Genomic DNA, 25,141 nt, shown 5'->3' with positions numbered 1-25,141 from the left:
TGCCCGCCCAGGGATCCCAACAGGGCTGGCGGCACCTTGGCAGTGTGTGGGTGTCATTGGTATGTGGACAGGCAGCCTCCTGCTGCTGCCTTGCCCAGCTGGAGCTGTGACCCCAGCTTCCTGAGGCCCATAGAGGTGGGTGGGAGGGGATGCTGCTTCCTAGCCTCCAACCCTGGGGCCTCCCTGGGGCCGGGGAATGAGACTGGGAGACCCAGGAGTCTCGGCTTTTTACCTTGAGGTGACAGCACGTGGAGAAGCAGCAGGAGATGCTAGGCCACAAATGGGGCCGGTCTTTCCTGATTGTGTTGACTTAGTTTCCCTGAAGAGATGCAGCTTGAGGGAGATTCTGGGTGACCGAGTTTCTCGGGGGCAGGGACAGGAGCAAGACCTGGACCGTGGGCATGTCTGGTCCTCTTTCCCAGTCCTGATGTAGCTCTTGGGCTGGCAGGGCCTTCTGAGTCCCTGTTCTAACAGGCTTGGGGGCACCACAGCAGTCTCAAGGTGGATCCCCTGCCGCCTTGCCCTGCGGGGGTGGGGGTGGTCTCTGTGGGAATGGGAGCTAGGAGTTACAGTGTCCAATTCGTGGAGGGGGCGGGACCCAGTGCAGTCCCGGCCCCTCCCTGGAGCAGGGTTTCAAATACTCACGGAGCTGGGGTGCCAGAGCTGCTGCTAGACCAAGCCCTTGCAGTCTGTCCTGTGCTGCAGACACACCCCCAGCTGGGACCTCTGACTTCTACTGGGACCCAGATCCTAAGCCTCTGACACAGCCAATCCACATCCCTCAGGTGAGTCTGGGGGGGGGGGGCGGGGTACTGAGCCGGGGGCTGGATGTGAATGGAGTCTCAATATTTGGGCCTCCGTTTCCCCACGGAGGAGAACGGCCACGGCCGTAAGCCCAGCCCACCACTTTGGGGAGACCTGGAGAGTGGCAGGGGGAGGATATGCCTTCCTGCCAGCCACCAAAGGGTGGCAGAACCTGCCCAGCCCCCGCGTCCCAGCAGCCGGGACTGAGAAGGGTGGCCTGGTGTGTCCGATTCCACGTCCGCGCTCACGCGGGCTGTGTCTGTCCCTCTAAGCCCGCCAGCTTTGCGCCATGGGCAGGCCCCTGGCCTTATTGGCTGCGCTCTGGGCGCTAGGGGCTGCAGGAGACGCGGCGCTGCGCATCGGAGCTTTCAACATCCGGAGCTTCGGCGACAGCAAAGTGTCAGACCCGGCCTGCAGCGGCATCATCGCGCAAGTGAGGCTGGGGACCCTGGGCGGGGTTGTAGCTGGGCTCCGCGGGCTAATTTGCCGCGCACACGTGACCCCGCACCTGCCGGCCCCTCCCCCAGATCCTGGCTGGCTATGACATCACGCTGGTGCAGGAGGTGCGGGACTCCGACCTGAGCGCCGTATCGGCGCTCATGGAGCTGATCAACAGGTATGGCGGGCAGGGCCCAACGTGGGGCCAGGTCTCCGAGCGATGCCTTGACCCCGGGCTTGGCCGGTGTCTCCGCAGCGTGTCCAGGCACGAGTACAGCTTCGTGAGCAGTAAGCCCCTGGGTCGGGACCAGTATAAGGAAACGTACCTGTTTGTCTACAGGTGAGGGGCGGGGATGCGGGGGAGGGGTGCGCAGGGCAGGAGGGGGCCCACTTGGGGCGCCCACCCACCCTCTACACCCAGGAAGGACACGGTGTCGGTCGTGGACACGTACCAGTACCTGGACCCGGAGGACGCCTTCAGTCGTGAACCTTTCGTGGTCAAGTTCTCGGCACCCGGGTCAGGTGAGGCCCCGCCCGTCCCGCAGGCCCCGCCCGTCCCGCTGGCCCCGCCCGTCCCGCAGGCCCCGTCCCAGCCCCTGACATCTACCTCCTGCAGCTGCCGAGGAGTTAGTGTTGATTCCGCTGCACGCGGCACCGCACCAAGCTGTAGCCGAGATCGACGCGCTCTACGATGTGTACCTGGACGTGATAGACAAGTGGGGCACCTACGTAAGCCCCTATGTCCGTGCGGCCCCGCCCTGCCCCACGGCCCAGGGTCCCGGAGGTGCGCCCTGGGGGTCGGCCACAGGCGTGAGGCTCTGCGCGCGCGGCCCCTCCCGCAGCCTCAGACCCAGTTCCGCGGTGCCCCACAGGACATGCTGTTTCTGGGCGACTTCAACGCCGACTGCAGCTACGTGCAGGCTCAGGACTGGCCGGCCATCCGCCTGCGCAGCAGCGAGGTCTTCAAGTGGCTCATCCCGGACAGCGCCGACACCACGGTGGGCAAGTCAGACTGTGCTTACGACCGCATCGTGGTCTGTGGTGCCCGCCTGCGCAGCAGTCTGAAGCCCCAGTCGGCCGCCGTATACGACTTCCAGGAGGAATTTGGCCTGTACCAGGCTCAGGCGAGTGCTGGGCCCAGTAGGAGCAAGGCCCAACCTCAGTACACCTGGCGCTCCCCTCCCTGCACTGTTTCTAGAAAAGGCCCTTAGAGGTTCAGTTCTGGCTGAATGGAACAAATCTGGGATGGCAGTACAGGAAGCTCTTTACCTCCCCAGAGTGGGGTCCCGAGGCCATGCTCCTACCGAACCCGCACAGCTGGGATGGATAGCCCAGGCCTCGCTGGTCTGTTCCCCCACCCCCAGATGCAGTGGTTTGTGGACACCCAGTGGGCCCCTTCCTGGGGGGAGATGGGGCAGTTTTCTGGGGGTGGAGCCTGAGGGAGGACTGGCTGCTCAGCAGGGCCTCAGAGTTGGCCCCTTCTCCCTTCAGGCCCTGGCCATCAGTGACCATTTTCCTGTGGAGGTGACCCTCAAGTCCTACTAACAGCCCTGAACCCTGGCCAGGGCAGGCTGCCTGCAGACTCTGGCCACAAGGAGGAAGCCCCACAGGGCTGCAGGGTAGGGTCAGCTGGGCCTGGACAAGTGATGGGACTACTCCGAGCCTGTTTCCCCATCGTGAAATGGGCCGCCACCACTACCTCATAAAGTTGTGAGAAGCACCTCGTAGAGCACTGGGCATACAGCTGAGCTCAATAAACAGTGAACCCTCAGCCAGGACCACACACACTTGTTGGCTCCGAAGCCTTCATGTCCTTTCTTAGGACTCAGCTCTTCTGGGGCACAAACCTTCATCTTGCAGCCAAGCAGGTCCCCGGTCCCAACCCATTTAGGGGACAGGGACAGCCTGGCCTGCCCATTCCACATCCTGCTGGGAACTGACCACCTCCAGACCAGGCTGGCTCCAGAAGGCAGCTCCTGTGCTCACTGGCTGAAGCTCCCTGCTCGCTCTTTGTGCAAACTAAATGCTTTCAAGCACCTGTACTGAGTGCAGCTGGGGTAAGTGCTCACACAGGGTGTAGGGTGGATGTGCGAGGCCAACCTCCCAGTCTTCAGTGTTCCTCCTATGGCCCCGGTTCCCAGGCCTGCAGGCCACTCACAGGCACTTGTGTATGAGGGTCCTTTCCTATCCAGCACTGCAGTTGGTGGGGGGGAGGTCAAGAAGGCTGGCCCCCTGCAACCAGCCGGCTGGCGGCGCTGGGACATGTGGAGAGCCTCCTCAGTGGTGAGCAGGCAGGTTGGGTTAAGGTCCTGTCCACAGAACCTGAACAGCTCACAGTGGTTACAGCCCCTTCAAAGGTGCCTTCCTGGTAGCTTCTTCCTCAGGAGCCCTGGGCTGGGCAAGGACTCAGCAGGGAGGACAGTGGCCTGCACCCTGAGTAAACCCATCACCTGAGGATTGGGAACAAGTAGAACTGGGGTACACAGTGTAAATGACAGGGGCCTGATGAGGTTTCTGGTTTTCGAAGCGTCTCACCTTCGGCAGGATTTAACTGGCCTGAATTGTATGGGAGAGAAAAACCTTTGTTTCAAGAATCTGAACAAGCTTTTCTTGTTAGATCTTTCTAAAGTCAGATTTAGGACACCTGTGATGTAAAATGCCTCCCTCCTCCCTCTCCAAGTCACCCAATTTCTCTGAAATTTATACAGGCTTTCCATCCAAACAAAAAACCATGGCAGCCCAAGGGCTTTTCCCTTTTCCTTTTCTTGTGTGGCTTGCCAGGGCCCACAACTACCTGGCCTTATGCCTCCAGCAGTCAGGCATCCCACCAGCCAGGGATGGGAAACTCAAGGGCTTTATTCTGCTCTGGGAGGAGACACTCAACAGTGACATCGCTGAGGTCCAGAAGGGTGCCATCTACCACTTTATGATTCCCAAATCAAGACACTGCTTGCCAGCTGTGCCCATCTGCCCACCCGCCAGGCACAAAGGGTACTCGTGAGTGGTAACAGGCCTTAGGACTATGGCTACAAGGAACAGGCCTTTTAGGGAGATGAGCAAAACAAAGAGCTAAAAGTACGTTTAAATTGGAAAACACCTTCTTTAAATCCCTTGGAACCATAGGGCCCCCAGAAGGGTGCAAACGGCTAAAAACCCTGCATGGCAGCCCAGCCCTTAGCCTTTCTTTTGTTTGAGCTTTTCTAAGTACATCTGCAGGGACTTCTGGATGGAGTCTCTGGAGATGAAACTGACAAAGTTCTGGATGTCCGCGTCGCGCTGCTTCACCAGGCGATCTACCGTGGTCTTTCGCATCATGTTCTTGGTCAGCTGTCGAGCGTGATCTAAAGAAGATGGGTCCCACCTGTGAAAACCCATGCTCTTCTCTGGGACAGTGGTATTCTCAAGCTTTCCAAGGGAGTTCCAACTGAAACTCCGGTAGAAAACTTAGAAAATTCAAATGAGCAAAGAGAAGAAAATAAAAGCCACCTGTTCCCTACTGTCCATCGATTTCCTTTAAAATCATACAGGATGATATTGTGAAAGTTGCCTTTTTAACCTGTTATTTTCCCTCAACTATATTGTCGGCAATATTTTCCATGTCACTACATACTCTTTTACAACATAATTAATGGCTGCACGGTATTCAGGCATTTGTCTGTGTCAGGCATTGGCAAACCTGGCCCCCCAGAGCTCAAGAGCCAAGAATGGTATTTACATTTTTATATAGATGGAAAAAATTTTAAAAGGGTAATATTTTGTGATACGTGAAAATTACATGAAATTCAGAATTCGGTGGCCTGGTTTTATTGGAACACAGACACGCTTGTTAGTTCACGTGCTCTAAGTCCGCCCTCCTGCTCTGGCGTTATGGCAGACACCATGTGACCAACAAAGCCGAAAATCTCCCTGGCTCTTTACAGACAGCCTGCTGATCCCTGGTTTCTACCATAGTTGATATAAGCAGCCCTATTTCTTTTTTGGCCACATTGCATGTGGGATCTTAGTTCCCTGACCAGGGATCGAACCTGCACCCCCTGCAGTGGAAGCAGGCAGTCTTAACCACTGGACCACCAGAGAAGTCCCAAGCAGCCCTATTTCTATACACAGACACACAAGCTGTTTCCAGTTGTCTGTGTAGTGGGTTGAACAGTGGACCCCAAAAAAGTATCTGCAAGAGACCTTACTTGGAAAAAGGTCTTTGCAGGTGTAACTGAGATCATCTTGGATTCAGGGTGGGCCCTAAATCCAGGGACAGGTGTCCGTAAAAGGAGAGGGAGCTCTGAGATATAGAGACACACTGTGGGAGAAGGTCATGTGAAGACACAGCAGGGATGGGAGTGACGCAGCCACAGCCAAGGACACCTGGAGCCCCCAAAACTGAAAGAGGCAGGAAAGAGCCTCCCCCAGAGCCTCTGGCAGGAGCGAGGGCCTGCCCACACCGATTTTAGACTTCTGGCCTCCAGACTGAGAGAGAATGCATTTCCCTTGTTTTAAGCACCCCCCTGCCCCGGAACTCCCCCTCTTGTGGTAATTTGTTACATCAGCCTCAGGACACTAGGTCAGTCTGCTATTGTGAATGGCTCATTTGTGAATTGCTTGAGAACCTCCTGTCTCACCAGAAGCTCCAGGCTGGGGAGGGGACGGGGCTCTCTACTTGCCCACCGGTACCCACAGCTGTTGCCCCCCCCCCGCCACGCCCCTCACCTGGAATGGCCATCCACCGGGCCATCACCGAGAGCGCTGTGCTCAGCACCTGGTCCTCAGGCACCACCTGGTCCACCAGGCCCACCTGGAGGGCCTCTGCTGGCAGAAAGAGCAACCCCAGCTGCAGGGCCTGCTCTGAGGCACGATGCCCAATGGTGTTCACAAGGGTGTCTTTGAACCTGGAAGCAGACACCCACTCACGGTGGGCTCAGGGCTCCCGGGGAATGGGGGTCCGGGGGGGGCGCGGTGGTGGGCTCAGCCCCGGGTCTGGTGGAGTGTGGGTGCAGCCCCCGGTCTTACCAGAAGGGGGCGACGATGCCCAGCAGGGTCTCGTTCAGCCCAATGAGGTACTTGGGGTTGTCAGCCAGGATCCGGTAGTCGCAGGTGAGGGAGATAAGGCAGCCTCCGGCCGGGCAGGCTCCCTACAGGGGAAGCAGGACCAACGGGCTCTGGGTGCTGCTGTGGCTGGTTCCGGTCATCTTCCAGAGACCCAGGGTCCCAAGGAAGGGCCTCAGGTGGCCGTGAGCTCTTGGGTGCTTCCAGCCCCCAGGATGCTGTACCAACACTGGGGGTGTGCGCACAAGGGGCTCCGGCTTGCCCATCAGCCTGAGGCCGCAGGCACTGGCAAGGTGGCCAGCGCTCAGGCCCAGAACACCCCCTCTTTTCTCACGCACATGTCAGGGCAGCAAGCGGCCTCTCCTCTCCTCCAGCAGGAGGTCCTCCGAGGCCCGACCTCACCCTGCCCTCATCTCATACATCCACTGCCCCAAACAGAGGCTGTCAGCGGCCACCACACCCCATGGAGTCTTCCTGACTCTGGCCATCCCTCCTCTCCACCCAGCTCAGGCCCTCCTGGCACCTCTCTGGCCTTAGCCCCACCCCTGCCTTCCCTAGGTTAGGCCAAAGTGATATTCCCAAAATGTAGATCTGATCCCACTTGCCCCCACCCTCATAACCCTCCTGCTGGACCACGTTGACCATGGGCCCTGGTTCCTGCCCCCACACTCACCCCCACCTCAGTGAGCAAGTCCCCCCCAGCCCCACCCCTTCACCTGGTCTGTAATGGCAAGCTGACCTGTGCACCTCTGAGGGTCTCCCGACTGCCCCCTGCCTCTCTGAGGGCTTTTTGAGGGCAGGGCCACATCCACACCCACCCTAAGGGCTGGCCCGCAGCGAGCCATGGAGGCCCCTCGGGAGCGGGGACACTCACGTTGATGGCGGCGATCAGCACCAGGTTGGATAGGTACAGCCGCAGCCACAGCTCCTGCACCGCCTTCCAGTACTCGGCGTAGTGGGCCGGGTTCTTCCCGCACATCTCTGTCAGGTCCAGGCCTGCGGAGAAGACCCTGGGGCAGTCCTGGGGAGGTGGGGGGTGGGGGTGGGCAGGGGCCCCGTCAGAGTCTGCCCCACAGTGCCAACACAGCCCCAGGGCCCAGGGAGCCCACAGGTGCTCAAGAGACAGGGGAACTGAGGTCATGCTTGGGCAGCAGGATGCTGCCTCCAGGAGCCCAGAGCTGGGGGCTCCAGGGAGGCAGCCTGGACTTCCCTTGGACTCTGTTCCTTCTGCATTCTGGGATATTCTTCCCTTTCCAGCTTCAAACTGGAAGAAAAGGCAGCAGGGCCAGGTGCTCCCCCAGGGACATAAACACACCGGACTCTGTGCATACCTCTGTACTCATCCTGGGCAGAGGAACTCAGGGGCGGGGGAGGACTCCTGACAGTCGGAGGGGACACATGTTCTGATGTACCCCAAAAGCAAACTGCAGACTCCGGTGCAGGCCAGAAGGAGCTGTCAGGACCCGGCCAGGGAAGGAGGGAGTGGTGAGCAGTCAAGAAGACAGACCTCGGGACTCCCCTGGTGGTCCAGTGGTTAAGAATCTGCCTTCCAGTGCAGGGGATGTGGGTTCGATCCCTGTCGGGGAACTAAGATCCCACAGGCCGCAGGCAACTAAGCCCGTGAACCGCAATGAAAGATCCCGCGTGCTGCAACTAAGACTCGACACAGCCAAAAGTAAATAAATAAAATAAAATGGTTTCTGTTTTAAAAAAAAAAAAAAAAAAGATGGACCAACTTATGTCATGGCTGCAGTCTGGTCATCATGCAGTTAGCTTTTTTTTAAAAAAAAGCAGACAGACCTCTGCCCTGGGCTGTCACACGTGAGACATAAGCCTGGGGAAGGATCTGTAAGGCACGTGTGTCCTGTGTGGACGCCCCAGGCCCCAACACAGCCGCTGAAGTGGGGGTGGGGAGCGCAGACCAAGGCAGAAGGTGCTTCTGGGCATGGGCACCAGGTTCTGGGTGCTCTGTCAAGAATGCAGGCCAGGGGAGGGGCAGCTCCCCAGCCCTCACCCGAGAACACCGCACCTGGGGTTGCTGATCACTAACCAGCACTGGCCGCGGTCACCATGTGCTGCTGCAGCAACGACCGAACCCCCTCCCCTGCCTGCAGTGTCTGTGAGGAGGGGCAGCCACACTCGAAGTCCGCTACATCCTTATATTAAGCGACAAAAGCAAGTTGCAGTGCAGGGCATAGATGCAGCCCCGTGTTTCTCATATACACACGTGCCTGTGTGTGCACTGACACCAGCAGGCTGGCCTTTTGTTTACGTGGAACGTGTTCCACTCCTGTCACTAAAAAGGCCCCACAGGGATGGAAAGACTGGCGGTCGGTACACCACGTCCTGCTGTCTCACAGGCCGAGCAGGGACCCGTGAGCCAGCGCCTGTTGGGGGTGGGATGGCAGGGGGATGGAGCTGCTCCTGCTCTGAAGATGTGGCAGGACTGACGTTCAGCTTTTCAGCCTTCCTCCTTAATCTCTTCCCACCATGAGCTCCTGGCTCCTCCCCTCCTCACTGCCTCCCCAATTCATTTTCTCAGCACAGAAGCTGGAGGGGCTGACAGCACTTGCCCACAGTCCTGGCGCTGGAGGGAAGCAAAGGCAAAGAACTCTATTCTGGATGCGAGAGAAGCGAACACATTAATCCCAGCTGGGGATGGCCTCTGCCAGACAGATGAAAATGGATGTGGGTTGGCCTATTTCCGTGATTTCTGTGATTCAGCAATGTATCTGTAGTGGGCCGAACTGTGTCACCGAAGAAGACAAGGTCAAGTCCTCACCCCAGTACCTGAGAATGTGACCTTATTCAGAAATAGCATCTTTGCAGATGAGATCAAGTTAAGATGAGGCCGTACCGGAGTATGGGGGTCCTAAATCCTTTGACTGGTGTCCTTCTGAGGAGGATTCGGACACAGAGATAGGGCAGACAGCCACGTGGAGACAAGTACAGGAACCCAGGGGCCCCCCGAAGCTGGCAGAAGCAAAGGATTCTCCCCCATGGCCTCTAGATGTGATTGGCCCTGTTGACACCTTGATTTTGAACCTGTGGCCTCCAGACCGTGAGGGAATACATTTCTGTTGTTCTGCCCCACTGCTACCCGTTGGTGGTCCTTCGTTAAGATGGCCCCAACTAACACAAGTCCTTCCAAAACATTTGCTGAGGACCCACTTTGGGCCAGGTCTTGTGCTACGTACACAGGAGGAACTTGATACAGAACACGAGGCACAGACACATTGCTGGAGGGGAGGACACTGTCACAAGGAGAACGCAGGCTCCGGAGGGACAAATGCTGGCTCCCTGTCCCCAGAGCACAGGGGCTGGGGGCCTGGACAAGTGACAGGTCTTCCCCTCTTTCGTTCTAAAGGTCCTATCTCTGGTGACACGCAATTCTCTCATTTTCAGAGCATAATAAAGAAAACGTCAGGCTATGAAATGACACCTTAAATGGAGTATTTTCAGGAATTATCCAGGGTGAAAAGTTCCTAGGCAATTTCAGCATCTCTAGGCAGGTTAGAAAGTTCCCTCAAATGATCTACACCCAGTATAAGTCCTACCCTTGGAGCAATAAGGTCATCTCACTCCCATGGGATGGGGCAAGGCTTGGCTCTGCAAACCCCAGCTTCACGGGACGCACTGGGTGCGTGCATCAGGCCAGCCCCTGAGGGTTCCCTGCTGGTCCGTGCCTCCAGCACAGTGATGGGTCCCCTCGTCAGAGGCAGCCAGGCTCTCCAGAGCTGCAACTCCAGGCCACCCCAGGACAACCTGAGGGTTTAAGGAAGCAGGTGCGAGCCCACAGTGGACCTTCCAAACCTTGGCCTAAAAGTGCAGGAAGCAGGCTGTGACCGTCTGCTTCCTGCACCTTTAATGACGGCAGGGCCAAGGTGTTCCCATTGGTCTCTAGTATCGTGGCACTTAGCTTTGGGGGACGCTTATGCTGTCTGTGGCTCCTTCTAACTTGAAAGGTGACCCCAGTGCTCTTCCTGACCCAACAAAGTCCTGTTGTTACCAGCATTTGCTGGCTTGTAGGGGAAATGCTGCCGTTCCCATTCCCCTCGAGAATTCAGAAGGGAAAAGCCTGCCCTCTGAGACCTCAACTCTAGGACCTGCCCAGATGGGAATGGAGGGCACAGCTTTTGGGATGAGCACCGTCACTGGGGCTGGCCTGGGTAGGTCCCCAGGAAGCTGTTGCCAAGTTTGCACAGGGTCCACCCTTCGTGAGGTCGAATGGCCTCAAGGGTATCCTGCAGAAATGTCACCTGCCCTCACCTACATCCTGGCCCTGGGTGTGGAGGGCCGAGGCTTGCCCCAGGTCTGGCTCCACAACCGCATGACCTGGGAACTAAGGATCAGCCTCCTGCGGGAGAACCAGCTGCCCATGGCACGGCCCCCTCGAGCCCCCACACCCAGGACTACAACCCCTAGAAGCCCTTTGTGGTGGCACCCACACCTGGGCCGCCTGGGTTTTCTCCACCATGTGAAGTGTGTAGGAGGGCTCCTGAGTCTGGACTTCGACCTGAGAACTTGGGGCCTTGGGGGAGCTAAGGAGCACCCACCGAAGTCAGGATGACGCCTCGGAAGGTCTTGTCATTCTCCAGCTTCTCCAGGCTGATAATGAACTCTGTCAGCAGCTCTAGGCTGAGGCTGTTCACTGGGGGGTTCTTGAACTTCATCACGGCGACCCCTAGTTTGAAAATGAAAAGGACAAAACTCATACCCAACATGGGAAAGGTACCCCCAACTACCCTGCACCCTCAACCAGGCCATGGGAAGCTACACAGATTTTGGGTTTTTTAAATTGAGGTGAGATTCATATACCTTATAAGAAAGGGAACCCTGTACCCATCAGCAGTTACCATTCTTCCTGTTCCAGCCCCTGGCAATCAGTAATCTCTTTCCTGTTCCTATGGATTTGCCAGTTGTGGACATTTCATATAAGTGGAATCATATGTGACCTTTTGTGTCTGTCTTCACTGTTTTCAAGGTTCATTTATGTAGTAGCATGTGTCAGTGCTTCATTCCTTCTTAAGATCAAATAACGTTCCATTAACTGTGTACAGCATGTTTTGCTTATCCAGTCACCTGCTGATGGACACTTGGGTTAGTTCCACCTTTTGGCCATTGTAATACTGCTGTGAACATTCATGTACAAATTTTTGTTGATCTTTTTCTCCCAGATGTAAGTCCTACATCCTCAGGGGAGTAAGAAATGGCCTTAGTTTCTTGAGTAAGTGAGCAAACACTAAACCAGATGTGCAAGGAGGAACGCCAGTGGGGGCCTCTGGTTCATGCTTGTTTAAGGATTGAGAGTAAGAATATCAGGGGTCAGATGTTCTTAAACACTCCATCTATTCATTTATACTGCCAGCAGCAGGGAAAGCAGGAGTGGTAGGGCCTGCCCTTGTGGACAGTGCAGCTGCTGGCCTGGGCCGGCTGGGGCCATCTGTTCTCACTGCCTGGCCCAAGGGCAGATCCCAAGGGCTTTAGAAATGCCACCGTTCACTTAGGGTACATCTCCCTGGTCAAGGCCTTGGAAATCTCTGGATAGTCAACACAAACCATTCTCTAGGAATGAGAATTAAGTCCTGAAGGCAAGGAGACTCTTTTGAGACCTATGATTTATGAGGAAGAGGTAATTATTAACTGGCTACAGGTATGTACATGTAAAAATAAGAAGCAATCAAAACTTTCAGAAGTGAGCTCCCCAAACTTGGTTCGGAGGTAAGTTTCTTTTTTCTTTTTTTAAAATTTATTTATTTATTTTATTTTTGGCAGCATTGGGTCTTTGTTGCTGTGCGCAAGCTCTTCTCTAGTTGTGGCGAGCAGGGGCTACTCTTTGTTGCGGTGTGTCGGCTTCTCATTGCGGTGGCTTCTCTTGTTGCGGAGCATGGGCTCTAGACACATGGGCTTCAGCAGTTGTGGCACGTGGGCTCTAGAGCACAGGCTCAGAGTAGTTGTGGCACACAGGTTTAGTTGCTCCACAGCATGTGGGATCTTCCCAGACCAGGGATTGAACCCGTGTCCCCAGCATTGGCAGGCAAATGCTTAACCACTGAGTCACCAGGGAAGTCTCAAATGAAAACATTTAAAAAAGTACTTTTATTCCATTAATTCCTCCAAGCCTCAAGATGCCTGAAGGTTACCCAGGTCTGGCAGTGAGGACAGAACCAAGCCTGGCTTTCTGACCTCAAACTCAACCTTCTACCACGATAAGCCGGTGAAGCTAGCGAGTTCTTCCATGGTGGGGTGGGAAAGCACTTTGGTAAAAAATTGTCTCACTGATAATTTTTTTCTTACTTGTTTACATAAAAGAAAGTCTACCATTCAAACCATTTTTAAGTGTACAACTAAGTGGTATTAAGTATATTCACAATCTTGTGCAACCACCACCACCTACTTCAATACTTTAAAAATGTGTTTTATTCAAGTTCTGATATATATTCAAATCTGTCACAGAAACAATCCTTTCAGAAACTCAGGTTTTTGTTGGACTCGTAGTTGGGCCCCTCATCACCTGGCTCGGGCAGCCCCCAACCCAGAGAGGAGCTAAACTAGAGAACTGAACCAAGGAACACGGTGGGTGCCCTGACAGCAGTCCAGGCACAGGCAGCGATGCACAACCTGTGCGTGTCTGGGGGGCTCTGGGGGGCTGAAACTGTAGCCCCTTTTGGGGAGGAGCTTGGCTCCCTGCCAAGCCAGAGTGGACTGGGGATGGGAGGCATCTTGAAAGGCTGAGGCCAGGAGCTGGGAGGTCATGAGACAGCTTGTCCTAAAATCTGACACTGCACGTCTCCGATGTCAAGCCTGCTCAGGACCCAGCTCTGAAGTGCCCTCTGGTAGAGAAAGCACTGGTTTCTCTTTCAAAAGTGCTTTTTCTATCTTTTTAAAATCCCCCTTGGAGACTTTTAGGAGGTGTTCTGATGGGAGTGGGTAGGAGTGACTTCACTTGTGGCTCCTGGCTTTAATTAAAAAAATATCTGCTGGGTTCTGTGCCACTTGGGAGTATTAAGAAAAATTAAAATATTTTATTCTGAAATACTTCCAATTATTTTAGTTCCCAATTTAACAGCTAAGGAGCACATGCCCCAAACTTTAAAAACTGAAATATTTTTATCTTCATAATGAACTGGGGGGCGAAAACACCTAGACTGATGACCCTTAAGCTTTGAACTCAACAGAAACTGCCTTTAAAATTGGGCTTTATCCCGTGGCCTTTAGAAATTCGAGCGTTCTCCCGAGTCTGGATTCCAGGTCTGGGCCTGGAGCTGGGGGAGATCAAACGCACTGCCCAGTGAAGCCCGCTCTGCTGCCAGCGCCCCCCTCTTTCCCCACAGCCGGGCGGCCGGGCGCTCGGGCGACCGCGCTCCGGGCGCTTACCTGCGGCTGCGTCCGGCTCCACCAGCACCCGCTGGGTCCCGAAACGCCGCGCGCTGTCCCCGCTGCCGGCCGTCGGCTCCGTCCGCCTGATGGTCGCGCCCCGGAGCAAGGCCCCTGCGGAGGGCAGCGCGAGGCCCGTTAGCCTGCCGCGCCCCTGCCCCCCTCCCCAGGCCCTTGCCCAACCCGGCCGCCGCCCCCAGTCACGCACACGGGCAGAGCAGGGCACGCGACAAGACGCGCGCTCCAACCGCCAGCGCCATCTTGACCGCACTGGGTCGGGGTCGCGGCGCCGGGGTGTGGCCTTGCCGCCCGCCCCGCCCCCAGGGCCTAGGCCTCTCCTCCGGGAGGCGGGGGCTACTGCACCCGGCCAAGGCCGCGGTCGAAGGCCCGAGCGGGCGGAGCCTCGGGCTTAGCTGAGCAGGACGCTGGGGCTGCGGGGTGAAGGGTCGCCGATAGGGAAAACCGGACAGGCCAGACGCCGCACTCCCCACGACCTCCCCACGACTCGCAGCTGCGCCACCACGCAAAGATCGAGCCGCCCAGACCCGGGACCACACGTAAGTCACGGAGTGTGCGAGTCCCGGAGAGGGTTGTGAACCGAGTGGTAGTCAGGGACTGTGGGGACCCCGGCAGCTTGCGGCCCCGCAGAGCCGTCAGCAGAGCTGTGGGCACTGGAAAGGATGCTAGAGGGGATGCTGATGGGGGCCAGTGTGAACTCCGCCTCCTGCCTGTGGGGGGGGACCAGGAATCTCAGCTGGTGGTTTAGCCACAGGCGTGGGGCAGCATAGCCTGGTGACTAAGAACTGACCCTTCACCTTCCCCAAGGGGTGAGGTGCTCTCACACCACTGTGGGACTGCAGTGCTCCCCACAAGGAAGGGGAAGGAGACATCTCGTGTTTGTATTTACTTGATCCTGCCTGAACACTGTTCTGACCATTCAGTTTGAACACTGGACACAGTAAGGGCCAAGGGTCAAGTACGGGGTGGGGGGGGCAACTGAGACTTGTTTTTGTAACATCTTAAGTGTTTTCAATTGTTCCTTGTGAAACAAACCAGTTTTTGAGGTGGAAAATAGCTTTTCCATGGCCACCTAAAATAGCAGCAGCAAATGAAATCCACATTTCTGGTCAGGTAGAATTCAAAGCTCCTGTAATATAAAGGTGATAAAACACCTCTTTCTGGGACTTCCCTGGTGGTCCAGTGGTTAAAGACTCAGCACTCCCAGTGCAGGGGGCGGAGGTTTGATCCCTGATTAGGGAACTAAGATCCTGCATGCTGCATGGTGTGGCCAATAAAGAAAAACAAAAAACACCTCTTTCTAAAATGTGTCTAGCCAAGGAGCAGCCCAACACTCATAAACACTTCCAGTGTTTTTCTGGTTGAGAGGTTTTGGAGCTGTGACTTTGGGAATGAAACCAAAACATTTTTTAGACAATCATGTTTAATTACCTCACAACTGAAGCTGCCTTTGGGGCCAAGGGACAGGAAGGAGGCAGCGAACCCAACACTCGAGCTGCACTCTAATCCTAGGTTTATTCAACACAATTCTTTTCTCTACACGACAAAGTACAAACACAATATTATCTAAAATGCTACAAAGTTACAAAACTCAAAACAGAAAATGTATAGTACTGACTGTACAATAAAAGCCAAAAAAGCAATGTACACGTTGCCAAAGTAACCTGCACGACCACCATGAATACCAACACAACGGGGGGTTCTGTGATGACCGGACAGAGCTGGCTCTCAACTTACAAGTTTCAGAGAGAAAGGGAGACATGGGTTTGTCTGTGTGTGTGTGTGTGTGTGTGCACGCACATGAGTACACCTGAAAAGAACCATTTTGGGTATTTGGCCCTAGAGGTCAGAAGAGGACTCAAGCAGGGGAGCAGGGCCAGGCTAACAGGAATGGCAGCTGCGTAAAAGCACACCCTTTCCTGTGGGACCCTGCAGGCCAACAGGTTAGGGCACGACCAGCCCACCAGATGGAACCCACGTCATCTGTGGAATGGGAAAACATGCTCCCAGGCTGGGGCTGTACCACCGCCTGGAGCCCCCTGCTCATCCCTGCTGGCTTTGCCACTAAACTGACTCTCAGGAACTAGGAATGTGGAAGCTTTCTAGCCAGAAAACTGGAAGGCATCATTATAAGCACGACCCCAAACCAACAACACTCCTGCAGCCGGAACTCTGCCGCCAGGGGAAATGTAGCAATTACTGCCTTCACCTTCGAAGCCTGCCCCGAGTGAGGGATTTCTTTCCTACCGATCCTCCTTCTGCTAGAAAAGTGACAAAAGTGAGTTGCATGGTATACAAGTCACAGGGCAGAGCTTCGGTGGCCCTGCTTATCGGGAGGAGTTGGAGCTGGAGCGGCTCCTGTGGCGGCGGCGGCCAGGGGAGCGGGATCGCCGGCGCACGGGGGACCTGCGCCGAGGGGAACGTGACCTGTGGGAAGAGGAGAAACCACATCAGACACGAAACCCACACCCCGGGAGCAGCTCCGCATCTGGAATCACAGGGGTAAAGCTGCCTTCTTTCGGGAACAATTCTACACAGCTTCACACTCCAACACTCCAGTCAGGACAGCTCCCTTTGGATGTCCCTGACGCAGAACCCTTGGGAGACACACAAATGTTCTGGAGACCAAGGGCATGACCCCAGGCACTCTCTTCTTCGAGGGCTGTGCAAAGTGCACCTTGACACCGCTAGCAGAGGACAGCCTGACACTGGCCTCTGCCAAGGGTGTTGTTAGCCTCTCCCCTACTCCTCTGACCCTTCCGGTTTTCTCATGGAGGGAGGGGAGGGGTCACACCTCCCGAGGGTCCCTCAATCAGGCAGCTCTTCCTTTCCCCAGCTGGAAAGAACACGATGAGCTCTGAAGACTGCCTATGCCAATGCTGCTTTCCCACCCCCATCATGAGGCACAGAGGACAGGCAGGGCTGGACAAAGTCCCGAAGTCATCATCCTAACTTTATGTTTGTAAATAAGATAAACGGAAACTGGCCCTAACCAGTCCCCTGTGAGACCCCGAAGTGATTCACCTTCTCCTCATCCGTGGGGGTGACCTGCGCCACATGGGAGGTGGTGGCAGCATTCTCCTGGGAGGGCTGAATCGCCTGGGGGGTGGCCGAGGCCAGGGGGCCAGCACAGCAGTGGCAGTGATCTCCTGGCCATCGATTTGTCCTGTTGAAAAAAGGATAAAGTCACAAAATATCTAACAAGCACCTACCCTGGGCCAGGCCCAATGCCAGCTATGGGCATACCATGGTGAGTGAGACAGAGAGGAGCCTGGGGGGACAAGGACAAACTACTCTGGTCACAGAAAGAACCTCATAATTACTGTTATTGGAGGTTTCATAAAGAAAACTACCAGGAAGCAGGGAACCTAATCTTAGTGCATTGGGATAGCCTTCCACGGGAAGCACCATCCAAGTCAACACCTAAAGAACAGCCTGGAATTTGCTAAGTGAGGGGAAGAGCTATGCTCCCGCCCTGAGCTGGAAGGTGGTGTTGCACTTGAACTTCCTTCTTAAGAGCAATGTGAAGGGGGCACTGCAGTGAGGAGACCTGGCAGGGGGCTTTGGCAGGACTGAGATGGGGGTGAAACATAAGAACTCAAGGGATAATGGGGAGGTATAATCACCGGAGCTTGGTGATGGATCAGGTGAGCAAGCCCAGGGGTGGGGTGAAGGATGATCAGCACCAGGGTTTTGGATGATCTGTGATCTCCTGAGAGGTGGGGCCCGAGAGGAAGAAGGGACTTCTGGGGTGGGGAACAAAATGAAAGGATGTTCAGGAGTTGTCAAGTCTGTCTAAAGAGTTTGAAAAAAGTGCTTCAGGGAGGTGAGTCCACGTGCAGCAAGTACTAAAACCACGTGTGAATGAAATCGTAGAATGGCAAGGGGAGGCAGCTCAGAATGGAGGCACAAGGAAACTGCAGGACCTCAGGGAAAGAAAGAGCAAAGGACACTGAGGCACAGACCCAAGAATCCCAGGGGATAAGGCACCCGGATCCAGTCCAGGGACTGCTCAGGGGACCAAGCACAGCCCGTGTACCCCCAAAGAGTGGAGGGTCTTCTATCTTCTCAGCTCCTACTTTCAAGGGAACTTCTGAGGTATTAAGGTGACTCAGGAATTTGGACCTATGTTCGCAACATACTTGAAAGGCTCAATTTAAGTAAACACGGCTTAAGGTTGCCCTGGCCTATGGCCAAAAGCCAGTCCAAGTCAGGGATTTCACAGGCACTGACTATGTAACAACAGAGGCAAAGTCATCCTCTGGCTAGCTACCAGTAAAGGCAAAGCCCCCCCCCCCCGCTTTCTTTCTGGAGACAGTGTGGAGCTGTTCCATTCAGTGGTGCACAGCACAATACACACAGGAAAGTCCTACCAGAATCTTAAGAAAACGTGGAATATTTATAATCACACACATCCTGAACGTGCCCAAGTCTCCCAAATTTTTAGCAAGTGCTCAGACTCTATCAAATACACAAGATCAACAGTCTCTAAAACAAAGGTGTGACTCAACAAAGCCAAGAGCTGAAGTGTGCAGAGGGATGGATCATAGTTTATGCTTAACTCATAAAACACTCCAGAGGGATTTAAGTAGATTGAAAGAGTTGTACCTCAGTACCAAGGAAAATTTTGTAGTATACAAACTCTACCAGAGCTCAAGGGCCAAAGACCTGTGAGGCTATTTATCAAATGTATAAGAGGGCCTCCAAGGATGTCAAGATTGTAAGGGGTTCAGAATCTCCTTCCCACTTGGCCTGGCAGCCCACACAGTGCTGTGGGCAGTCCCGGCTCAGCTCCAGCTGCCTAAAGTACAGCAGCAGTGAACTGGGGCACAGACAAATCCCATATTCCTTCAAATGCAGACTATTCGAAATTTGAAGCTATTCACAAGCGTTCAAAGGTTGACAAATCATTCTACCGAATAAAAAGTGGCTATGGGAAATGGGTAAAATTTGTGAATTCAGCGAAGTTATCCTAAAAATGCTGAAATGTTAGCAAAAGACAAAATGATTCAAGACTTCCCTAGCAGCGCAGTGGTTAAGAATCCGCCTGCCAATGCAGGGGACATGGGTTTGAGCCTTGGTCCAGGAAGATCCCACATGCCGCAGAGCAACTAAGCCCATGTGCCACAACTACTGAGCCTGCGCTCTAGAGCCTGTGAGTCACCACTACTGAGCCCGTGCTCCGCAACAAGAGAAGCCAACGCAATGAGAAGCCCGTGCACAGCAACGAAGACCCAATGCAGCCAAATAAAAAGAGAGAGAGAGAGAGAGAGAGGGAAAGAGAGGAGAGAGAGGGAGAGAGAGGGAGAGAGAGAGGGAGAGAGAGAGGGAATGACTCAGAGAGGATTAAAGAAAACATTTCCATATAAAAATGATGCTTCGTTATATTCATAATATACTCCTTGGGGGGGGGAACCGTTCATTTGATCCTTAAAACTTTGATTGATATTCATATTTGATGAATTTTTTTTCAAGAACCATGCTCCACAAAACATGTGTTTGGTAAACACCCACCCACTGAGTAAGAACTGGAATCTTGAAAGAGCTCCAAGGAGATTCTTACATGCAGCCAGGTTGAAAGTCGGTTTTAAACACACTATGCGTGGTGGGTAGCTGGTCGTGGACAGGGGACAAAGAAACAGGGGTTCAGAGGGGAGCTGGCAGGGCTTAACTCACCTCCGTCCATGTGCTTCAGCGCCTTCTCGGCCTCATCTGGATTCTCAAACTCCACATATGCATAGCCTTTAGACAGATGGGGGTGCATCCTTTCTACAGGCATGTCAATCATTTTAATTTTCCCATAGGTGGAGAATATCTCCATGATATGATCCTAGGGAGAAAGAAGAGTCACTAATGCTCATCCACTAATCACTTGTGTAAGAGTCAGAGAACCCACTACACAATGACTACAACCTTGGCACCTGGGGGTAAATCTAAACACATACATATAATATATTCCATTAAAATGAATTAACCAGTGCTCTACTTGGTCATGCACCACCAAGTCAGCCCTCCGAAATGCTACATTCTAAGTTCACCTTCTGGCAGAGGCTTGCTTCTCCAGCTTTCCACTTTGAAAATTTGCAAAACAGACACACCCCACTGTCCACTGGACAGAAACAGGATTCCTCACCTTGGTCACATTCCTGGTGAGCCTTCCAATGTGCACTTTGGTGGGTTTAGGGGAAGGGCTCCGCCTTTTCCTTTCCTTTTCATCTCTTTTGGGTGGTTTGGATCTGATTGAAAAAACAAAAAATCCTATTAAGACAGTAAAACTCCTTTTTTGGTCTATTTTTATAATAACTACGGTGACTTTACAGCCCCCCGTTTGTTAATTTAGGTCCCCAGGTAATTCACAGGTTTTGGGGGAGAGCCCTCAAGCCAATTACTCCCGGGTGGAGAAGCGGTGCTGGAAGGGAGCTCACTTCGAGCGGGAACGCCGCCTGTTGTCATGTCTGCGCCGAGAAGGACTCGGTGAGCCAGAGGAGCTGCTGGAGCTGGAGCTGCGGGATGTGCTGGAACTTCCTGAGCGGCTTGATGCTGAAGATGAGCTGGATCCGCTGCTGGAGCCTGTGCTGGTGCTGGAGCCTGAGCTGGAGGTAGAGCTGGACCGAGACCTGAGGGGCAAGAGGGAGGGGGTCACAGACAAGTGGTGGGAGCAGCATTTCTTCACTGAACAGGCAAGCCTGCACATGCTCCCAAGATGAACTGCTGGCCTCGTATTTTCAAAACCCACTGCTTTCCCCAGCGGGGCAAACACTGACATCCTCCGATCCCTGCCCTAAGCCAAAGCCCTTGGTAGGGACAGAAAACAGCATACATATTGTGCAGTGATAGGGAAGGAAGAATGAGCTGCTTCCAACCTACACAGAAGCCTTGCCTACTGGGAGGTAAAGAAGGAGCCTGGCAAGTCAGAGCCACTAACTCAGCTTGGAAGGCAGCTACTGACTAACACAGGCTGGTTTTCAACAGAAGGAAAAGGAAGCTCCAGGCTAGGGCAATCCAAGCACAACTCCAAATCAAAAGCACTTGACAGAAAAGCATACCCCAAGATGTCCCATTCCTTAACATCTCCAGAAAAGAAAGAATCCCAACACCATCCTCTGTATATAATGAGAGCAAACCCCAAACCAGTTTGCCATAAATTAGAGTCTCTATTAAAAATCTGAGTGTGTTCCTTTATAAGAAGACAGAGCACTCTGCAGGCTCTTCGGGAAGGAAGAGGGACACGGCTGTGGACGCGAGGCCCTGGCAATGCTCTAACCCGTCAGCCCCACCTGGTGCTGCTGCTACCACTGGAAGCGCTGCGTCTCTTTCGAGTTTTATCCCTGCCACGATCCTTCTCGCTTGACTCCTTGGTGGCCCCCTTATCTTTAGAGCGATCCTTGGACTTCTCATCAGAGCGGTCTTTGCGTTTGGTAGGAGAAGGAGCCCTGGATAGTGAGGAAGAGTATGAGATTACATGCCCCTTTGAATGAACCCTGAAACAACAGCACAACCCCAAAGGGCTACACAAATCCCAGGCAATCACAGGGCAAAATATCTGTGGCTTAGGACACTTTCACTGTAAAATTCAAGACATTTCCAATTTTCCCCTTTCTGAGGGTCCCTAGCAATGAGCACCCCCAAAGTAGCACTAGAAAAATCTAACAGAAGGATTACCTAGTGCTGGACTTTTTATTATTTTCTTTGACTCCTAGCAAGCTCTTCTTTTTCACTCCTGATAAATCCATTCTCCCCTTCTGAGGTGTTCAAAGCAGCAATGGCGGCCTCACTTATCTGAACTCTCACTTCTAACTTGAGTCTGAGAAACGATCCCTAATCGATTGCAATTTACGCCAAAGTGCAGCCTAATAACAAGATAAAAGGATTTACAGAGTAAATTGGCAAGGCAACATATCTACTTTGCAATCAAAAGCTGAGCACAGGAGAAGGCAGCAAGGAACACAGTAAGCAGCAAGCATCCACAAAGCCAGGAACACACGGGGGATGAGCACTGTTTCCTCAGGGGGGGAATCCCGCCCCCACAGGAGGCACAGGTAGAACCATCACCTCAGCTTGTCTTTTTCTTAAGGAACGGTGTGGATGGTGGTGTCCTGTTATTTTACAGGCGGTACAATACCCGTTTTTCATTCTTAAGTTTGATGATGAGCCCTCCACAGTCCTTTAGAAATACTACAGCACCACATTTGCATGCAGAACAGAGAAAAACCCAACTGATAGGATTAGATTTCTTGTTTCATTGCTGTAATCTTTGTAGGATACATTGAATATATGATATGACTGGAAGCAAAAACCATTTCAAAAGTGACTGGTACCGGCATCAAAACATTTAATACCCAAACACAAACAAATGAAACGTTCCCCATGAACACTTAAAAAGCAGTAAAATAAGCCGTTGAAGAATAGTCATTGTAAACACTGACTAATGTTAATGATATGCATATGAGTTAGGGGGGGAAGTATACCAAAGTCTGCAACTTACTTTGAAATGCAAGAAAAAATAAGATTGATGGGTGGCTAGATATAAATAAAGCAAATGTTAACAGAAATGTATCATGTAGAATCTAGGTGGTGGTGACGTGGCTATTCACTGCACAAAATTTTTTCAGCTTTTCTGTATGTTCACATTTTTTCAAAAATAAAATGTTGGAGGGAAAAAAGTAGACATTGGAATTGGATGAGGTACCACATGTAAGGGTTTAGCCAAGTGCCTGGACTGCCATGTACTCAGTGAACAAGCAATAGTAAATATTACTCAAGAACAAACAATTAATTATGTGCCCTGTTTCCTCAGGACTGTTGTCTTTAGTATTTCCACTGACGTTTTGTACAATCTGCTTGAGTTGCAAGCAAAGATCTCGGGATGTCAGCCTCAACTACCTCTAGCTCACCTTCCTGTAAGTAACTTGGACATGGCACACCAATCGGGATCCTGTTTCCATGTGAATAGTGCTGCCAAAATGCTGGATAAACATTCTGACTGAAGAAAAGAGTACCCAGCTTTGGACATGCAAGTGAAGTACAAAAGAGAATGTCACTTTTGCTGCTCTTTTCCAGGACTATAAAATTTTTAAAGATGTTTTGTTTTAAAATAATAAGGTACTATAGACACCCAGCAGGCAACATTGGATAAGGTTAGTGTCCTTGGACAATCAGGGAGTATAATTCAATGGTTAAGAGTCTGGAGTCAGCCTGCCTGGGTTTGATTCAAAGCTCTGTTGTGTGACCTTGGACAAATCACTTAACCTTTCTGAGCCTCAAGTTCTCATCAGCAGTACAGTGACACAGACAGTTCCTACACCTCATAGTTATCAGGGACATAAACCAAATTAACCCATAAAGGAGTTAATTTGGCACCTAGTTAAGGCTCAATAAACGGTAGCTAATGTTAGAAGAGAGGCTCTGGAGGCTCTTCTCCCACATAAATTCTTGACTCTAAAGTCACACACAGTCTCTGAATGCTCAACAGGGGTCCCTGGATTGCCCCTATTAGGGTCACCAAGAGCAGCACTGTCCAATAGAAAGAGTGCCAGCTACAAGAGTACTCTAAAATTTTCTAGTAGCTGCATTACAAAAAATCTTGGTTAACAGATAAAGTTAACTATTAGTAATATATTTATTTGACATGCTACACACCAAGTATTATCTTTTCACCAATCAGTATACAAATTCATTAATAAAACATCTACACCTCCCCATACTAAGTCTTTGAAACACCTCAATTTGAACTAGGTATATTTCAAGTACTCAATAGCCACGTGTGGCCAATGGCTACCTTATTGTTTAACTGTCCCAGAATGCAGATTCCTGGACCCCACCGCCGTCCTAAAGATCTGCCCTAATGTACTTTGTGAAAACAAGCACCACCGGTTATTCTTAAAACACTAAAAATTAAGAACCACAGAGTAAGTGAACGCTTTGCTGGGCGTGGCCTGAGTACTAGAAAGCAAAGGTTGAGGTTCTCTGTTTACACAAGTTCAGGTAACAGCACAGGACCTTGATTACCTCCCCCATCCTCCGGAAAGGTGCGCGTCCAACAGCCAGAGAGAGGAGAGAACAATTAGTTAAATCTCGAGTAGATGGCGTTTCAGCTCACATCTTCAGAGCACCTTCCCCATTTAAAAGTACATTTTAGGCACAATTCATGCGAAATAACAAAGAGAAAAAGCCATGCCTCTCCTCCATCGATTTTAACCTTCCCGTATCCTCCCTCCTGGGGTTACCCGTCAAACTGAGCTCCAAGACATTAGGGGCCTATCCCCAAGGACTAGCACCGAGAACGGCACACAGGAACCCGGCAGACGTTCGTGGAGTCGATGTTTGAATTAACGGCTTCGAAGGGAGGGTCAGTCGGTCACCCAGGGCATCCCACAAAGCAACTCCGCACCCACCGGCACCGGCCCCACACGCGATCTCGCCGCCCACCGTCCGCGTTCACTCACAACTCCCCAGTCCAGGCGCCGGGCCGCGAGCACTTCCAGGGTAGGGCCCGGCGTTGCGGGCCTGGGTCTCCAGCCCGGCGAGAAGGCCCCGAGGGCGGAGGCCGAGCTCCCGGCTGCTCCGAATTCCGGGGGCCTCACTGGGCCCGCCGCAGAGCGGACGAAGCGAGGGCGCCCTTCCGCCCGCCGCGGCCCCGACCACTTCCGGGCCGCGGCCTCGGCGCCTCCCACTCAGCCCGCCCCGGGCCACACTCTTTATTCTCAAACACTGTACCGCGCCGCTAGGCCGCCGTTGTCACCGCGTGGCCGGGGAGCAGGCCGGCTCCACGATGCGCCCCGCCGAGCCTGGCGGGCGGCCCCTGAAGCTTGGATGGGGTCGGATTCCCCCTACTTACATCTTCCCGCCGCCACGACCTCCGCTCGCTCTCCTCAGCCTCTGACGCGGGCGCCGCTCTGGCGTCAGGATTAGGGAGCGGGAAGGCACCCTCGTCCGGCGCGCAGCGATGACGTAGACCGCCTCAGCCAATGAGTGCGAGCGAGGAGAGGGTTAAAGGGCCAAGGCCTTTTTGGGGAGAGAGGAGTCGGGGCGCTTATACTCTGTCTCCCTCTCTGGAGGGGCGACTGGGGCTGTCCCGGGCTAGCTGCACCCCTCATGGGGTCGGCAAGCTGGCAGCTCTCTGGGGCTGGGAGGACTGCGCTGTGTGGGTAGCTCGCGGGCCGGCGCGGAGCGGGTTAAGGGGGCCGTGGCCCCGCCCCTATCCGTGCGCGTGCGCACCGGGCTCGCGGCGTGCCTCCCGGCTTGCCTAGGCGCTTGTCTCCAGACCCCGCAGCTTCGCGCTGGGAGAGGCCGGGCGGCGGGGTTAGAGGAGGGGTGTGCAGGTGCTGCGGCCTTTGGCGGCAGGCCGTGGGGACCCGCATGGCAGAGGCGGCTCAGCGGGCCGGGCCCATTGCGGGGATGGGTTCTTGCGATTACCACTAGTGGTGTGAGGGGTTACCGTGTAGACTCAGCTTCTGCGCCGGCG

General features: G+C 53.6%; 3 protein-coding genes across 16 annotated transcripts; 1 reads left to right on the top strand and 2 right to left on the bottom strand.

Annotated features, from left to right (window-relative positions):
* Positions 1-42: 42 nt before the first annotated feature.
* Positions 43-5,032, top strand: DNASE1L2 (deoxyribonuclease 1 like 2). 7 transcript variants are annotated; one of them, XM_027117790.1, is made up of 8 exons: positions 43-785; positions 1,077-1,237; positions 1,332-1,420; positions 1,499-1,582; positions 1,664-1,764; positions 1,859-1,971; positions 2,115-2,366; positions 2,734-5,032. In XM_027117790.1, exons 2-8 carry the CDS (start codon positions 1,094-1,096, stop codon positions 2,785-2,787), a joined length of 837 nt encoding a protein of 278 aa, XP_026973591.1. In that variant the 5' UTR covers positions 43-785; positions 1,077-1,093; the 3' UTR covers positions 2,788-5,032. The 7 variants fall into 7 exon arrangements, 6 of the variants coding, with proteins under 6 accessions (XP_026973591.1, XP_026973590.1, XP_026973589.1 ...); XR_003435117.1 differs by having other exon boundaries at positions 1,332-1,582; positions 1,859-1,958; XM_027117789.1 differs by having other exon boundaries at positions 2,115-5,032.
* On the bottom strand, positions 4,323-13,960 carry ECI1 (enoyl-CoA delta isomerase 1). Its single transcript, XM_027117791.1, has 7 exons — positions 13,868-13,960; positions 13,660-13,773; positions 10,839-10,966; positions 7,157-7,303; positions 6,247-6,368; positions 5,947-6,125; positions 4,323-4,583 (listed from the first exon to the last, which is right to left on the bottom strand). Exons 1-7 carry the CDS (start codon positions 13,917-13,919, stop codon positions 4,417-4,419), a joined length of 909 nt encoding a protein of 302 aa, XP_026973592.1. The 5' UTR covers positions 13,920-13,960; the 3' UTR covers positions 4,323-4,416.
* A 1,207-nt stretch (positions 13,961-15,167) lies between these two features.
* On the bottom strand, positions 15,168-24,658 carry RNPS1 (RNA binding protein with serine rich domain 1). Of its 8 annotated transcripts, none has more exons than XM_027117773.1 (9): positions 24,515-24,640; positions 21,340-21,527; positions 20,955-21,110; positions 20,103-20,294; positions 19,811-19,913; positions 19,354-19,507; positions 17,304-17,423; positions 16,702-16,843; positions 15,168-16,104 (listed from the first exon to the last, which is right to left on the bottom strand). In XM_027117773.1, exons 2-9 carry the CDS (start codon positions 21,408-21,410, stop codon positions 16,005-16,007), a joined length of 1,038 nt encoding a protein of 345 aa, XP_026973574.1. In that variant the 5' UTR covers positions 21,411-21,527; positions 24,515-24,640; the 3' UTR covers positions 15,168-16,004. The 8 variants fall into 8 exon arrangements, with proteins under 8 accessions (XP_026973574.1, XP_026973573.1, XP_026973579.1 ...); XM_027117772.1 differs by lacking the exon at positions 24,515-24,640 and adding an exon at positions 24,123-24,503; XM_027117778.1 differs by lacking the exon at positions 21,340-21,527 and having other exon boundaries at positions 24,515-24,658.
* Between the last annotated feature and the right edge of the window lie 483 nt (positions 24,659-25,141).

This window comes from Aethalodelphis obliquidens, unplaced genomic scaffold (assembly GCF_003676395.1).
Source record: "Aethalodelphis obliquidens isolate GAN/ISIS:26980383/991018 unplaced genomic scaffold, ASM367639v1 scaffold18, whole genome shotgun sequence".
Classification (NCBI taxonomy): Eukaryota; Metazoa; Chordata; class Mammalia; order Artiodactyla; family Delphinidae; genus Aethalodelphis; species Aethalodelphis obliquidens.
Note: the sequence above shows the minus strand (reverse complement) of the source record. Positions and strands in the feature narration are given on the sequence as shown.

Coding starts and splice junctions, on each gene's coding strand:
- DNASE1L2 (XM_027117785.1), top strand. CDS start 1,094: ATGGGCAGGCCCCTGGCCTTATTGGCTGCGCTCTGGGCGCTAGGGGCT. Junction 1,583..1,663: donor ACGTACCTGTTTGTCTACAG/GTGAGGGGCGGG, acceptor CTCTACACCCAG/GAAGGACACGGTGTCGGTCG. Junction 1,972..2,114: donor TAGACAAGTGGGGCACCTAC/GTAAGCCCCTAT, acceptor GGTGCCCCACAG/GACATGCTGTTTCTGGGCGA.
- RNPS1 (XM_027117773.1), bottom strand. CDS start 21,410: ATGGATTTATCAGGAGTGAAAAAGAAGAGCTTGCTAGGAGTCAAAGAA. Junction 21,111..21,339: donor AATAAAAAGTCCAGCACTAG/GTAATCCTTCTG, acceptor CTCACTATCCAG/GGCTCCTTCTCCTACCAAAC. Junction 20,295..20,954: donor AGTGGTAGCAGCAGCACCAG/GTGGGGCTGACG, acceptor CTTGCCCCTCAG/GTCTCGGTCCAGCTCTACCT.
- ECI1 (XM_027117791.1), bottom strand. CDS start 13,919: ATGGCGCTGGCGGTTGGAGCGCGCGTCTTGTCGCGTGCCCTGCTCTGC. Junction 6,369..7,156: donor TGCTGATCGCCGCCATCAAC/GTGAGTGTCCCC, acceptor CTTCCCCTGTAG/GGAGCCTGCCCGGCCGGAGG. Junction 4,584..5,946: donor CCGGTGGATGGCCATTCCAG/GTGAGGGGCGTG, acceptor CATCTTCTTTAG/ATCACGCTCGACAGCTGACC.